This window comes from Olea europaea, unplaced genomic scaffold, assembly GCF_002742605.1.
Source record: "Olea europaea var. sylvestris unplaced genomic scaffold, O_europaea_v1 scaffold1558, whole genome shotgun sequence".
Lineage (NCBI taxonomy): Eukaryota > Viridiplantae > Streptophyta > Magnoliopsida > Lamiales > Oleaceae > Olea > Olea europaea.
Genome location: NW_019233181.1, coordinates 289,588 through 305,685, shown reverse-complemented (window position 1 = coordinate 305,685; position 16,098 = coordinate 289,588). Strand labels below are relative to the sequence as shown.

General features: G+C 33.1%; 1 protein-coding gene across 1 annotated transcript; it reads left to right on the top strand.

Annotated features, from left to right (window-relative positions):
* The first annotated feature begins 4,900 nt into the window (after positions 1-4,900).
* On the top strand, positions 4,901-6,659 carry LOC111376733 (berberine bridge enzyme-like 18). The gene has a single exon (XM_022999714.1). The coding sequence runs from the start codon at positions 4,944-4,946 to the stop codon at positions 6,534-6,536; it is 1,593 nt and encodes a 530-aa protein (XP_022855482.1). The 5' UTR covers positions 4,901-4,943; the 3' UTR covers positions 6,537-6,659.
* Positions 6,660-16,098: the final 9,439 nt, after the last annotated feature.

Genomic DNA, 16,098 nt, shown 5'->3' with positions numbered 1-16,098 from the left:
ACACAAGTGCCGATAATTGAGGTTCTATATGATATTGAAATATTCCAATGACGTAATTATTATGAAGAAATTGGTGAAAGAATGTCATTTGGTTTTAGCATGTTACCATTGTTACAGAGAAAGAATTTGATTAGAGAATAGTTTAAATGGATATGAAGATTTGGAGAACATGAAAAGTGGTATCTTGAACTTCAAGTTATGGAAATAATTGAGTTTTCCTAAGGTTTGATAAAAGGAAAATCAGAGAATATCATATATTGGTTCTTAGAATGTTATTCGAAGTATGATAGGAAAGAACGAATTCTATGACTCATTATGTTGTTGGAAAAATAATTCAATGGAAGGTGCATTATGGCAAGTGATGATTAAATGCACATACTATCCTTATATGTTCGAATTTTAGTTGGTTGAATTTCGGGGACGAAATTCTTTGAAGGGGGTAAGTTTGTAATACACCATACCATTTTGTCAAAGTTTTGTAATACTTTAGTTTAATTAAAAGAAAAGTCAAAAGTTAAAAAAAAAGAAAAAAGAAAAAAGAAAAGAAAAGTTCGCCTTTATTGTTAGAAAATAAGTGCTTCATGCTAATAAGCTTGAATTCTTCAATTTAAAGGTAAGTAAAAAGTTACTCATTACGTAGTTATGTTTAATTTTATAGTTTTTAAAGTGTCAGATTAAATTCAATTTTATTGAAAAGGTTAAGTAAAATAAGCTATGAAATTGAGTAAAATAAAAGAAAAATTAGTTTTAGTGATTAAAGAATTACTTATTACGTAGTTATGAAATAAGCTATGAAATTTAGTGATTAAAAAGTTAATTATTACGTAGTTACGTTTAATTTTATAGTTTTTAAAGTGTCAGATTAAATTCAATTTTATTGAAGGGGTTAAGTATAATAAGCTACGAAATTGAGTAAAATAAAAGAAAAATTAGTTTTAGTGATTAAAGAGACTTTAAAAATCGCTTAAACGTGAAATAATTAAGTTTGGGTATTGCTTATTTAATTATTGAAATTTATTTAAAAATTATATCATATTTCAGATGCCAATACGAATATCGAGACATCTTATCAACCAAGTTGATTTTGGTGTGCATAATTCTGTGAGTGGAAAAATATAAATATTTTTAAAGTATTTATAAATTAAGTATATTGTTAAAGTGTGCAATTATATGCAATTATGCGTTCGAATTATATGGTTATTATGGAAATATCTTTTATTATGTTACATGTGGGATTTCAAAGATTGTATACGGTACATTGTGAATTAGAATATGAGATATGATTTTGAGATCGATCAGAAAAGTACCCATGACTATATATTTCTTCCAGTTTACTGAGGGGCGTTGGCCGTGTTTTATACTACATTGAGGGGTCTTGGACCGAGGATGAAGGGGTCTCGACCATGTACATATAGTTCACTGGGAGGCCTTGGCCGTGTTTTATACTACACTGAAGGGTCTTGGACCAAGGATGAAGGGGTCTCGACCGTGTATATATAGTTCACTGAGGGGCCTTGATCGTGTTCTATAATTGATTATAAGAGGTCTTTGAGATCGATTTTTGTTTATAGAGGGGGCCAAAGGTCCGTGACGAAAGTTCTTAGCTCAAGAAACGGATTACAGATTTTCATCAGAGGGTACATTTTTTAGTGGATTTTTCAGTAAATTTGATATGATAAGATTATAGTACAGTTATTAGTTTATATTTATAGCTTGACTTCGAGATGACATTTTACTACGATATGTGAATGTCTCAAGTTTTGGCTATAATTAAATGATGTTATGTTGCGATTTATGCAATGATATGAACTTGATTTTTGATAAAAATGTAAAATTAAAAAAGTATATTATTTTCGAACTTCTCCACTCACTGAGCTATCAACTTATATATTTTCCTGTAATTTTTCCTATAGGTAACAATTAATTCTTTTTAGCTGGAAGAACCTAATGATTTTGGAATGAGAGCACGACATGTTGAATGTTATAACTCATATTGATGAAGTACAAAGTAAATAATTTGGGCCAATCGCATTATATTTTACATAAGCATTTGATTTTGTTGCATTTTTTGAAATAACTCATAATCAGCCTTGGTGATAGATTTGACATCTAGTTAGCATCTATCATCGGCACAAGTCACGTTTTGAGTCCACTAGAGTGATTCGAGAAGGGACGTGTCATTTTTCCTTCACGGGGCGGATTCGAGGGGGGGAAAGGGTACGCCGCCCTGTCCCACGACGGGGCCCCCCACAAACCTATTCAGGGTGGATTTTTTTTACCCCATTCGAGGCGGGGCGTGTTTTTTTGCCATCAATAGATGAGCATAAGCCATAAAAGCGCTAAGCGAGTTGGAAAATTTGAGAACACATGATACTTATGTGTGCGTTCTTACCAGTATTGTCATAAGGAATAATTGATTCAAGGCTTCCACGCTACCTTTAATTCCAACTTTACTTTGTTTGAATTATACTATGGTTAAATTCAAATTGAAAGATATATAATCCTTATGCAAAAGTGTTGTCATTTCGAATATATGATCAAATTGATTTTTTCAAAATTGGATATTTTTTCAAAATCAATAGAATGATAATGGGCTAATTGTTGGGCACAATTGTGGAACTAGTAGAATCAAAAGAAATTGAAAATTTGAAAATTTGATTTTTGCCTATGTGCACACATATGTTTATTTTTGTGCGTACACAAATGTGTTTTGGCCAAAATAGAATCATATTTTCTTCTACTATGTGTAAACAAGGTTTATACTATGCGTACGCACATTGTTAAAAAATAGCCGTTGGCTGGATTTCCAATTTGAAACTTGGGAACCGTTTTGGATTAAAAGTTGTCACTCTTCATCATATTTTGACACCATTTTGTGGTGTATTGATTGAGGCCTATAAATAGGTGATGAATGATTAATACAAACATATTAGAAACATTAAAAATATCTTGAGACCCACATATCATTCCACATTGAATGAAACTATTTATTTACATTCAAAAATAAGATAAGTTTTAACTGTGGTAAAAATTGGACATAGTTGAAAATAGATTGTTCTGAAAATGATAATAAAAGGAAAGATAATGAGAGAGGTTAGACAAATGTTGTTATTGGGTCGAGTGATGACCTTTGTGAGGTTTATTGAGAGTAAACCTAGTTATTGCATGTGCATGTGTATAATACTTTCTATATGTGTGATCACTTAATTTTGTTGCGTTGGTATGTTACACTTTCAATATGTTTGATGTGTGTAATTTTATGAATTAGAGTGATTTTATTACTTTGTGTAATGTGTTTACATGCATAGTGGGTTGAGTTTTGTGGCGTACTTCGTTTGCTCAATGAGTGGTGTGAGAGGTATGGTAGTGAGAAGAAAGATGGGCAGTCGTTTTCTACTTTATCTTTGTGAGGTTGTGTGGTTTGTGAGATTGTGTGAGGCAGCCAAGTATGTTTATCTTCTTCCTCTTTGTGAGCCTCTTTTATGAGTGTTGTGAAGTAACAAACTCTTTCTTCTATTCCCTTTATAAGTGGCACCTTCACCATTTCTTTTGTGGATTTTTGAGCATTGGTGATTGGAGTATCCTTGTGGTGCGTTGGTCAATTTTAAATTTAGCCCTAACCTTTGTGGTAGCCGAAAGTAAGTGGGCCATACACTGTCGTCTTTTTTGACTCAATAGCATGGAAATTTCCTGAAATGCCCCTTCCTTAACTTTGAAAATAAATGCAAAAAAGGGTAAAAATGTAAAAACATTTCTGATGGACATTAAATGCATCTGCATTTTTATTGTGTAACGGTGCAAATTCTTTTACAAATAAAAATGAAAATGGCAATCAAACACAAGTATAATCCTACAAACCGTTTGCTAAAATCCTTAGGCATCTCATTCCCAAAAGGGGCAACTATAGTGTGAGGACAGCAATCCTGCGTTTGAGCGTTCGAATTTGTTCTTGACAAATTTCTGATTTCTTCATCTCGTTGCTATAATTTTTGTTATTCTTATTGTCTCTTCTCCAAACCCCGTTTGTTTCCAACGGATTTAACAAACGACCAATTATAAGGGTTTGCAGTTGTTTTTTAATCTTCAAACGATACAAACGGCTGCTCAAAGTGATTTGGCTGTGAACTCGTCTCTATTATTTGATTAAGAAGTCAATGGCTCATTCTCAGCACTGAATATTATAATAAGGAATAGATTATACGTAATCGAAAATAAATTATGCAGGGAAGAATTATTTTTACTGTTCATGAGGAGAAAAAAGATCACGTGAAAAATATTTAAGATTGAATTTATTCTCTAATGGGATATTTCCAGCACCCTTAAGAAGAATGACTGGACAGAATCATCTGATGACCACGTTAACAATATTTAAGATTTAATTTTGTCTTTCAATCTTATTAGGGTTAAACAATAAAAAGGTTAACGGACACTCTGAAGGCTGCCATCTTCTTTTATTTCTTTAAGCAATTCTAATATTTTTCTGACTACTTCAAATGCAAGACAAAAATTATTTTCTTGAATCCCTTATAAGAACCCAACAACCTCACCATATTGGCGATTATTTGAAGGCTGCTGATTAAGAAAAATCTTCATTTATCTCATGCATTATCCTCTAAGAATATTAAAATATTATATTAAATTGCTAATTGTTTGATAAACTTGTAACACAAGTAATATCTTGGAAATTACAGTTTGCATGCTTATCTGAACCAAAAATTCTTGTACAAAAAAACAGATAAAAGAACAATAATTTATTCTTCAATAAGACCACATTTTTAAATTTATTTTTGCGTGATTGAATTAATCTCCATATGTTTTATGATTGAAGTTTGAATTTTTACAGTCATTTAGAAAATTCACCACAAGTACATCTATAAATACATGCAATATTGTTCAAGAATTAGCAACCAATTAGAAGAGAAATATAGATTACAAAAAAAAGTATGCAGATTAATCCAGCTTGTATACTCTCAATTTTTCTTTTGTCATTCATTTCAATTTCGGGAGCTTCTTCGGCTCATAACGAAAATGATTTTCTTGAATGCCTCACCGTCCAGTTTCATAGATCCAACTCAGATTCTGATTCAATTTACACCCCGAAAAATGTATCATATTTATCTATTCTCCAATCTTCAATACGGAACCTACGGCCAGCATCAAACTCTCGCCAGAAACCTGTTGTAATCATCACCCCGGAGCATGAATCCGAAATTCAGGCAGCAATTTATTGCTCTAAGAAACATGGGATTCAGCTAAAAGTCCGAAGTGGTGGACATGACTACGAAGGACTTTCATACATATCTCAAACTCCATTTTTTATTGTGGATATGAGAAACCTACGATCAATATCCATTGACACAGAAAAAAACACTGCATGGGTTCAAACAGGTGCAACACTTGGTGAACTTTATTATACGATCTCTCAGAAAAGCAAGACTTTGGCCTTCACAGCCGGCGTTTGCCCGACTGTAGGTGTTGGAGGGCACTTCAGTGGCGGAGGATACGGCATGATGTCCCGTAAACATGGTATTGCGGCAGATCACATCATTGATGCCAAACTTATTGATGCTAATGGCAAAATTCTGAACCGAGAATCCATGGGAGAAGATCTCTTTTGGGCCATTAGAGGAGGTGGAGGTACCAGTTTTGGAATTGTAGTTGCATTTAAGGTGCAATTAATTGTAATTCCAGAAACTGTGACAGTTTTTAATGTTTCAAGAACGTTAGAACAAAATGCAACCCAGCTAGTACACAGATGGCAATATGTTGCTGACAAGATTGATGATAATCTTTTGTTAAGACTCTTCCTAAGAAGCTTCAACTCTTCAAATGGAAAGAGGACAATAGGAGCATTCTTCACTTCTTTGTACCTAGGCCGAGTTGATGATCTTCTCCCAATAATGCAACAGAAATTCCCAGAATTGGGTTTGGTGAAAGAAGATTGCACTGAAATGCCATGGATAGAATCCACACTCTTTTTCGCAGGTTTCCAGGGTGAATCACTGGACGTTTTGCTGAATAGAACTCAAGTTTCCACGGCATATTCTAAAGCAAAATCTGACTACGTGATGCAACCAATTCCAGAACACGGTCTCGAAAGCATATGGAACTTTCTTAAGGAAGAAGAAGAAAATGGGGCCGAGTTGCAATTCAGTCCGTATGGAGGGAGAATTAATGATTTCTCAGAATCAGAAATTCCTTTCCCACATCGGTCTGGCAACATATTCATGATTCACTATGGAGTTGGCTGGGCAGATAATGCAGAATATCAAAGGCATATAAACTGGATCCGGAGGCTTTACAGTTTTATGGCTCGTTATGTGTCAAAATCTCCAAGAGCTGCATATTTCAATTATCGGGATTTGGATATTGGCATGAACAATATTAAAGGGAATACGAGCTACAGGCAAGCAAGTGTTTGGGGATTTAAGTATTTCAACAATAATTTCAGAAGATTGGTTAAGGTGAAGACAGAGGTGGATCCAACCAATTTCTTCAGGAATGAACAAAGTGTTCCGCCAACGTCAACTCAATAAAATAAACTGTATGTAATGCTTGTCATTAATTACATAATGAATAAAAAGAATGTTTCCTCAATAGTTTAATATGTAAACATAAATTGATGATTAATGAATAAATATCCATTTTAATTTTTAGTACTCCACTAGAATTTTTGGGCACATTTGTTCACTCTATGTTGGTGACTATGCATGTAATTAAGAAAACTAATAAAAGAATTCAACGAGTTCGTCTGAGAATTAAATATATAAAAATAAATAAATAAATAAAAAACTAGAAGAAGAACAACCATGCGACGTACAGATTATTGACTATGAATAGCTGATGGAATGAAATTCACAATAAGAGGAATTTAGCTTCTAATTTTGAACTTAGGGTCCGTTTGATTCCTATTCTTTGGCCACAAAAATAAAAAATATGATCGTTATTCATCGCATCAAGTTATCATATTTGACTTTCTAGCTCTTATGTGGATTCCATGACGACTATATTTTTCATTCTTATTCTTAGAAAAATAAGAATCAAACGGACTTTTAATTACTTAAGAATTTAGTGTAATATATATTATTTTATTTTTATTTTTATTTGTCATCAGTAGTTAGGTTTACTTCGTATGATCTATATTTGAGCTGCACTTAGAACTTCAGCCTCTTTTTGGTTGTATATGAAATAGAAATATTCAATTAAGAGTTTTCAATTCTTTTCTCTCCAAGTAGATATTCATATGCCTATGAATGATCAAATCAATTACTCGGTATATTTGTAAGTTAACAAGATCACGATTTTAAATCAGGTATTATTGTTTGTTTGAACCAATGAATATTTAAAATTTTGATTCCTGACATTCTTAGGAATCAACGGCCTTGTGATCTTGTTCTTTGTTTGCTTTATCACTTTAGCTTACATAAACTACAATCAAGACAACTACAACTTGTTCGGAAAACTTGATAGTTGAAATTATTTTATATAATGATAACCTTTTCTCAATCTGGATAGGTGGATGGACGTTGACTCCGGTAAGCATTATGATTAACCCCTGATTTTCGACCAAGAGATTGCAAACCTGATGACAATTATATATGACTGTCTCCTATATTTATTTATTTATTTAGTTAGGAGCCCAATGTTAAGATTTTGAGTGTTGAGGATTTTATATTAATGACTACGACCTTGGAGGAAAGGGCACGTTAATAGAACAAGAAATCGAATAACAAAAGTGCAAACTATTTTCCAACAGTTACAGCTAAAGACACAATCAAAGGCATCTCAGAACCAACGATCTAGGGTTCAGAACGTTGTAGCCTTCTATACAAACAAAAAATCACTAAACTCAGATCCTAACTGGTTGTCAACACAGCTTCTATGGATTAGAAGTCATCAACAAAAAACCACTCACTCTTTTCTTACACACGAAATCACAAAAATTCACTTTTCACTCAGAAAAAGAAAATCATCCAATTAGAGGTTGAAGATGATTAGAGAAGACAAAGGGAACCAACGGATACACAAAGAGAAATCTTGAAGGCTCATGAAAAAATAGATGACTAAAAGTTAAATAAGGCAACAATGTAAGGCCCTATTTATTGTCTACACATCTATCATAGATCTCAAATGGTGATCAAGGACCAAAGCAATAAACAATTTCAACATTAGTAGTAACTAAAGACGTGCTTAGATTAAACATAATTGAAATTATACTTGTCACGTGATTAGGATGACTAGGAATAACCCAACATATCTCCAGCGTGCTGAAATGGCCATTGAGAACTATATAAATTATGAACTAAGATGGGAGTGAACTTCTGTTGAACATGTTGAAGATTTCCTTTCTAAGTGGAAGCGAGTAAGATCGTTCAGATATAATGAAGGGACAGTCCTCTCGATATACTACATTATAAGCACTATGTGATCTCAATGGAGAGACGTGTCTTACTTTGTGAGGGATATGGATTATGGGTTATATTTGGAAGAAGATTGGGATAAGATTGATTTTAAAGGGTACTGTGAGGATATTATAATTTTATGAAATCATAGACAACAAGCACTGGTGCCCGAGCCCGAACCTGAGCCAGAGCCAGAGGATGACTAGGAGGAGGAGCTAGAAGAGGACCCAGAGGAAGATTATGAACCAGAGCCAGAAGATCTGAGCAGGAAATCCAACCACAAAATTTGTTGATTTGATTGTAGATTTTGAGTTAGAGTCATGCATTACTTTAGATGGTGAGATGCTATAAAAGAAGAATTTTTTTAGGACTCATAGGGATTAGAAATAAGTGTTATTTAGGAAAAGTTTAATTGTTTATTTATTTATTTGATTTTGAAGAGCACATTACTAGATATAAGGATTTGGAAATTTATATTTCTTCGTTATTACAAAGATTATTAATAATATTAGGTTGTTTTATTAAATATTCCTAAATTAAAATTTTATTTGTGTTAAGAAAATGTCGAGACAACAACAAAATCAAGCTACGATCATCAAGGATTTACTAAGGGTAGTACAAGATTTGGTAGGCAACAAGCATGGGGTTGGTCCCTATGGTGCAAACGTTAACAATATCAGCTCAATTGTGGAACAGTTCCGTTGCTATGAACCCCCAATCTTTGATGGCAAGGCAGACCCACTGACAGCCAAAGAATGGATAAGAGGAATGGAGCGAATCTTCAAACATCTATCTTGCATTGACGCTCAAAAGGCGTTATGTGCAGAATTCATGTTGGTTGATGCTGCAGGCCGCTAGTGAGAGTCTGCATCTCGTACTAGAACAGAAGTAAACAACGTGCTCTGACGTGGACACAATCTAAGGACGAAGTGATGGGAAAATACTTCCCCCAAGCTCTGAGAGAACAAAAGGAGACAGAATTCCTTCAACTTAAACAGGGAAAAATGAAGCTTGAGAATTATGGGAGAAAATTCGAACAACTCTCAAGGTATGAACCACACCTAGTTGACACTGAAGCAACGAAAGCAAGGAAGTTCGAATTGGGATTGCGTCCTCAGATTGGTGGAATACTGGCATCCCACCAATTCACCACCTATAGCTAAGTATTGCAGACTGCCAAGCAATCTCAAATAGATTGAAAATTGATAAAACTCCCCAGCAAGGTGCCGAGCCTTCAAGAAAGAGAAAATGCGATGGGTCCAACGAGGAGGAAGGAGAAGGACAGAACAAGAAGGCTAACTTCTAATTAGGTTTTGGACAAGTCGTTCCACCTTGTCCAAAGTGCAAGAAAATGCATAGGGGTGAATGTCTTTATGGGAAGCATGTGTGCTATAGATGTGGTAAGATCGAGCATATTTCCAAAAACTGCAAAGAGGACCTTTCGAAGAAGAATGATGAGCCAGAAAGGAAGGAAAAGGCCAGAGTTTTGACTTTAGGCCAAGGGCAGGCCACGGAAGATTCGAATGCAAGTAAATTTCGAGGACGGAATTCTTTTAAGGAAGGAAGATTGTAATGCTCCAAAAATTTAAAAAATAAAAACTATTTCTTTTATATAGTATATTTTATTATTTTGAAAAAAAAATAAATGTGACTAAAATGAAATAAGTTTAAATTCCTATTCTTTTATTTGGGTCTAATAATTAGATTTTCACAGATCAAGATTTAATATATCAATATTGGACTTGTTGGATAAATCATATTAAATCATGAATTTTAGGCTCCAGAAAAAGTTAATTTGGATAAGTTAGACCAAAGATATCGCAGTCCTAAGAATAGATTTTTTTTATTTAATTAAATTGGTTTAGGATTTGGTGTAGTTGGGGCCACCAGTTTCACGTGCAGAAGAATTAGAATATTAACTTGCATTGGGTAGCCACGTGTGGGGTTTTAGGTAGAGAATTATTAATCTCTTATTTTAGGATAAAGGTTAAGTTAATTTTAAATAAATCTAAGCCGGATTTATTTTGAAAAATCCCAAACATTCCTTACCTTTCTATTTTTTTTTCAAAACCTTATTGGAGGATTCTTTTATGCAGATAATCCAAATTACATTTGATAAGGATGGCAAATTGAGTGTCGATAAATGAATACAATTCTTTTAGCTAATCCAAAACTCAAATCACTTGTTAGGATGAATACAAGTGTAGATATATAGGAATTCTATAGTGTAATTGTAATTGTAGTGGTTGGCCATGATTCTATTTTTGATTTAATAAGTATTAATTATAAATATTTTTATCACAATCAAGTACATGAATCACATTATGATTTGCTTTATCAAAAAAATTAGCTTTATCCAATTTGGTGGTACACGTCTCTATCATCCCAATTTCACCAAAATTCTATTGTCTTTTTCAACTATAAATATAATGTTAAAAGCCTGATCATTGACTACCAAAAAAATAAATACAATACATACGGCAAAGAGAGAGAGATAGAGAAGAAAGAGAGAGAGAGAGAGAGAGAGAGAGAGAGAGAGAGTAGTATTAGAAATAAAGTTTGCATATATCGAATATTTTAATCACCTATTTTTCAAAGCGGAGAAATTATTTTTAACGTGCTTTAGATTTTTTCCACTGAAGTAAGGTACTTTAAGTGCAAGTGTTTTTGTTTAAAAAATGCATGGATTGCCAGTAGACATTCATTTTCTTAAAGAGATATGAAATCCTGCGAGATTATAAGAGGACATAAGATGGGTATGTCGCTTGGTCATCGATATACTTTATAAGATCAGATGGTATGAAGTGTAATTTTTATTATTATATATATGTATATGAAAACTGCATGTATCTTACTGAGTGTTCTCGAATACTCTTACAAATTTTTGCAAGTTATTTCGGATCGATTGGATTTGTGGTAGGGCAATGATGCGGGTTGCCAAGAGGATCATAGTAATAAAACATATATTTTTTATTAAGTTTTTCTGCCCTCATAATTATTTGTTAATTTAATTTACAACATGTTTAATGGTATTTTCCAGATACAATTGCTATGTTTAATTTAAATTTATGAATGCTGCAGTTATTATTTATTAAAGAATTCTATTTTGATCTTTTCGCATGTAAAGTAAACAAAAAATGAATTTTTGATAATGCTCCGGTGTTATGCAAATTTGGGGCGTTACACAGATGGTGATCAATGGCCAGCGCAATAGACGACTTCAACAGTAGTAGTAACTAAAGACGCGCTTCCAAATGCCACTTATTTGGGTTAGGGCTTTAGCCTCTATTTTGAGTTATCATGTAATGGATCAGAACATCAATTATGGGCCAAGCCCAAATCTCATCATTACCCTAACCATTGGACTGGATTCGCATCACCGCCCAATAGATTCTCCACCTCAATGCCAATGGTGTAAACAAACACATTCTATAGTAAACACTATAATTTTAAGGTCAGCTTCACTCCCATCATCAGCATTAGGTAAATGAGTACCTTTCCACTATAGTGCTTCTTTAATGGCTTCAATTGTAACACATATTCTACCTCTATAGTAGACAATGCTACAATTGACCACAGCTAAGATTTCCAAATAATGCTAGTTCTACATAAAGTAAACATGTATGTTGTAATTGATTTTCTACTATCAATATCCCAGCATAATCAAAATCTACAAACCCTCAAGGATAATTCCCTCATTGCAAGATTTAAAATATAACACCAATTTAGAAGATCCGATCAAATATCTTAATAACCATTTCAAAGCAGTCCATTAGCCATGAACCTACTAAGTGTACTAATGACATGAACAACATTAGCTCTGATACAAATCATAGTATACATTATAGATCCAACAACATTAGTTTATGGGACCTTATTCATGTATCTAATGGTAAACACATCAATGAGACACTAATCCTTAATTTGAAATGAGAAGCAAGTAGTAGGGTCATAGATTTAGAGTGTGCTTGGGCTCCATTAAAATTGTAAAATACATTTCATTTCTTGCCAGTGTGGGTCCGCCCATTTGAAAAATAGTGAAAAATGGTTATTTGCACACTACGTTTTTTGTCGAACGGATGATGATTTGGCAATTTATATGTATTGATTTTCCATTTCACCCTTGCAAAAAGTGATGAGAATGGTAGGTTTAAACAAGGGAGGGTATTTCTGGAATTATGGAAAAAAGAGAGGGTAAAATTGCCTAAATTGAATTCAATGATATGAATGATATTTTTCAAAGTTTGACAAATGTACTGAACTTGAATAATTTTTAAACAATAAAAATATGGTAGAAAACTATGATGTCCCATTAAAATCTCATTTTAATGAGATTAAAACGCGGGATTACATTCATGCATAGAAAATTTTGACAATATATTTTCTACATAAGAAGTTTGATTCAAATTAACTTTTGGATATTATTTCTTATAATATCCATGCCAAGTAGATCTTTCATTTTAAATTCAGAACTTAAAACCCTTTTAATGTCATTAATGTCATGCATATTAAGTCCAATTAATAACATATGATATACATAAAGAAGTGGATAAACAATCACATAATTCCCACCAGTTTTCTTAAAATATGGGCAATGATGAAAAGCACTTCTAATGAAGCCAACATATGCAACAAAATTATAAAACCTTTTGTATTATTGTTTAGGTGATTGCCTTAACTCATAAAATGATCTTTTAAACAAGCACATAAGATCAAGTTTATCATTGTCTATAAACCCATGTGACTGATTTAGTAGATAGTTTAATCTAAATTACCATGTATAAAGGCAGTTTTAAGATCCATTTGTTCATGTTCTAATTCATAATGGGCAACCAATGCAAGTATTACTCTTAGAGTCAAATATTTTACGACAGGAAAAAAGATCTCATTATAATTAATACCAAGTTTATGTGTAAAACCCTTAACCACAATTTTTGCTTTAAACCTAATAGGCTACTTAACAGATTTTCCCTCCTTAATGCTATAAATTCATTTACAATCCACTAACGAGATATGCTTGGTCCCTTGCTAAGGAGTTTGGTCAATTTTCAACCTATTTGAGATCACCTGGGCAGTTTGCAATACTCAGCTAGAAGTGGTAAATTGATGAGATGCCATTATTCCACCAATCTTAGAGCGCAATCCCAACTCGAACCTCCTTGCTTTCTTTGCTTCTATCTCCACTAGGTGTGATGCATGCCTAGAGAGTTGTTCAAACTTTCTCTTATAATCTTAAAGCTTCACTTTTCCTATTTAAGTTGAAGGAATTCTGTCTCTTTTCAATCTCTCAGAGCTTGTAGAAAGTATTTTCCATCACCTCATCCTTAAATTGTGTTCAAGTTAGAGCACGTTGTTGTGCCTTTGTTCTGTTGTGCGATGCTGATTCCCACTAGTGGCCTACATCATCAACTAACATGAATTCTGCACATAATACTTTTTGAGCATCGGTGCAAGATAGATGTTTGAAGATTTACTCCAACCCTCTTATCCATTCCTAAACTACTAGTGGGTCTGTCTTACCATCAAAGGTTGGAAGTTTATAGCTATGGAACTGTTCCACAATTGATCTAGTGTTGTTAATGTTTGCATTTTGGGAACCGACTTGTGTTTATTGTCTACCCAAATCTTGTACAGCCTTCAACAAATCCCTGACGACTGTAGCTTAGTTTTGTTATTGTCTTACCATTTTCTTAACACAAATAAAATTTTAGTTTAGAAAGTATTTGATAATACAAAATAGCCATAATAATTTTTTATAATGGCAAAAAGCTTAAAAATTTCCAAATCTTTTATATAGTATTTTGTTTTCAAAAAATAATACAAAAGAAAAATTATCATAAAAATAAACCTTTCCTATGTAAGCAAATAACATCTATTTCTATTTATTTATTTTTTTTTGAGTCCTAAGAATCTAATTTTGGTGGAGTCTCATCATCTGAAGTAATGCATGACTCTGGCTCAGAATTTATAACCAAATCAATGAAATTTTGTGGCTTGAATTCTTTCTCAGGTTCTTTTGGTTCTAGTTCAATCTCCCCCTTTGGGTCCTCCTCAGGCTCTTCCTCTTGGTCCTTCTCAAGCTCTGCCTCTAGCTCCGATTCCGGTTCAAGCTTGGGCTTGGGCACTAGCTCTTGTTGTCTGCAGTTCCATAAGATTATGATATCTTGACAATATCTTTTAAAATCAATCATATCCCAATCTTCTTGCGAATACAACTCTTAATTCAAATCCCTCATGAAGTAAGTCATGTCTTTCCATTGGGGCTGTAGTACTTAGTAGATGGTATATCGAGAGGATTGTCACTTCATTATATCCAAACAATTTTGCTTGCTCCCTTTTAGAAAGGAAATCTTCAACATGTTTAGTAAAGGTTCACTCCCATTTTACTTCATAATTTACGTAGTTTTCAATTGGTTTGAGCACGTTGAAGGGGTGTTGGGTTATTTCCAATCATTCTAGTTATTTTCCAAATCCTAATAATGTGACAAAAATAACTTTAATTATGCTAGATTTGGAGTAACAGCTAGTTTAACTCAAAGTTCGCATAAATGATATTCGAAAATTCAACTAATAAGTCACGCGTGATAATATACTTATACATTTCCTGACATGTAGAAACATGACTCATAACCATGCTAGAAATATAAAAGGATTCATTTCATACCTGGAATATACTAGAGAGTGGTCGAATAGTGAGCACCACGTGCCAAGTATTCTTATAATATTTTTTAAACAAACATATATACACACACACACACACACACACACACACACACACACACATATATATAATGGACTAATTAAACAAATGAGTCTTTGAGCAAATAAAACTAACAATTAAATTTAGAGGCATGAAAAGAAACAAACTAAATGTTTAATATCTTTTTCCTTTTTTCGATTCACTTGGCAGCCCGCATCACCATCTCACCACAATTCCAATCGACCCGATCTAACCTATAAAATTTTGTGAGACTGAGTATTCGAAAACACCCAGTAAGATACGTATAGTTTTCATAAACAATTATATAACAAATAAAATCTACACTTCATACCACTTTGCTCTTATAAAGTATATCGGTGATCAAGCTATTCACCTATTTTAAGTCTTCTTTAACCCTTCAAGATTTCATCTCTCTTTAGAAGAACCAGAAGATCCATTAGCAATTCATTCATATTTAATTGAATATAAAAGTATAAGGAAACAAAAACACTTGCACAAAGTAGCTTACCTTACAAAATAAAATGAACTATTGAACAAAATATGAATGCACGTGCCCAAAATCTTTTCTCTGCTTTAGTGAATATTGGTTGGAAATTGGCTTCTTGTCTTCTAATTCCCAAAAGTATAATCTCTCTCTCTCTCTCTCTCTCTCTCTCTCTCTCATGTGTGTGTATAAATTTTTTGGTGTGGTGAAATATGAGACCATTGTATAGTATTTATAGTAATAAAAAATGATTGAGTTATTATAGAAAACGTGTACCACCTATAGAATAAAACTAAGTTTGGGTGTTTGGATTATGCTTTACTATCAAATTCATAGTCATCCAAATATGACACTTGGACATTGCTATCACATCAATCCTATTGGAGTTTGAATTGACTAATTATTCAAATAAAATAAGATCGAATATAATGGAAAAGCAATTGTAGTTGTGGTCACTCACGTGTGATACCAACCACCGAACTAATTAACAA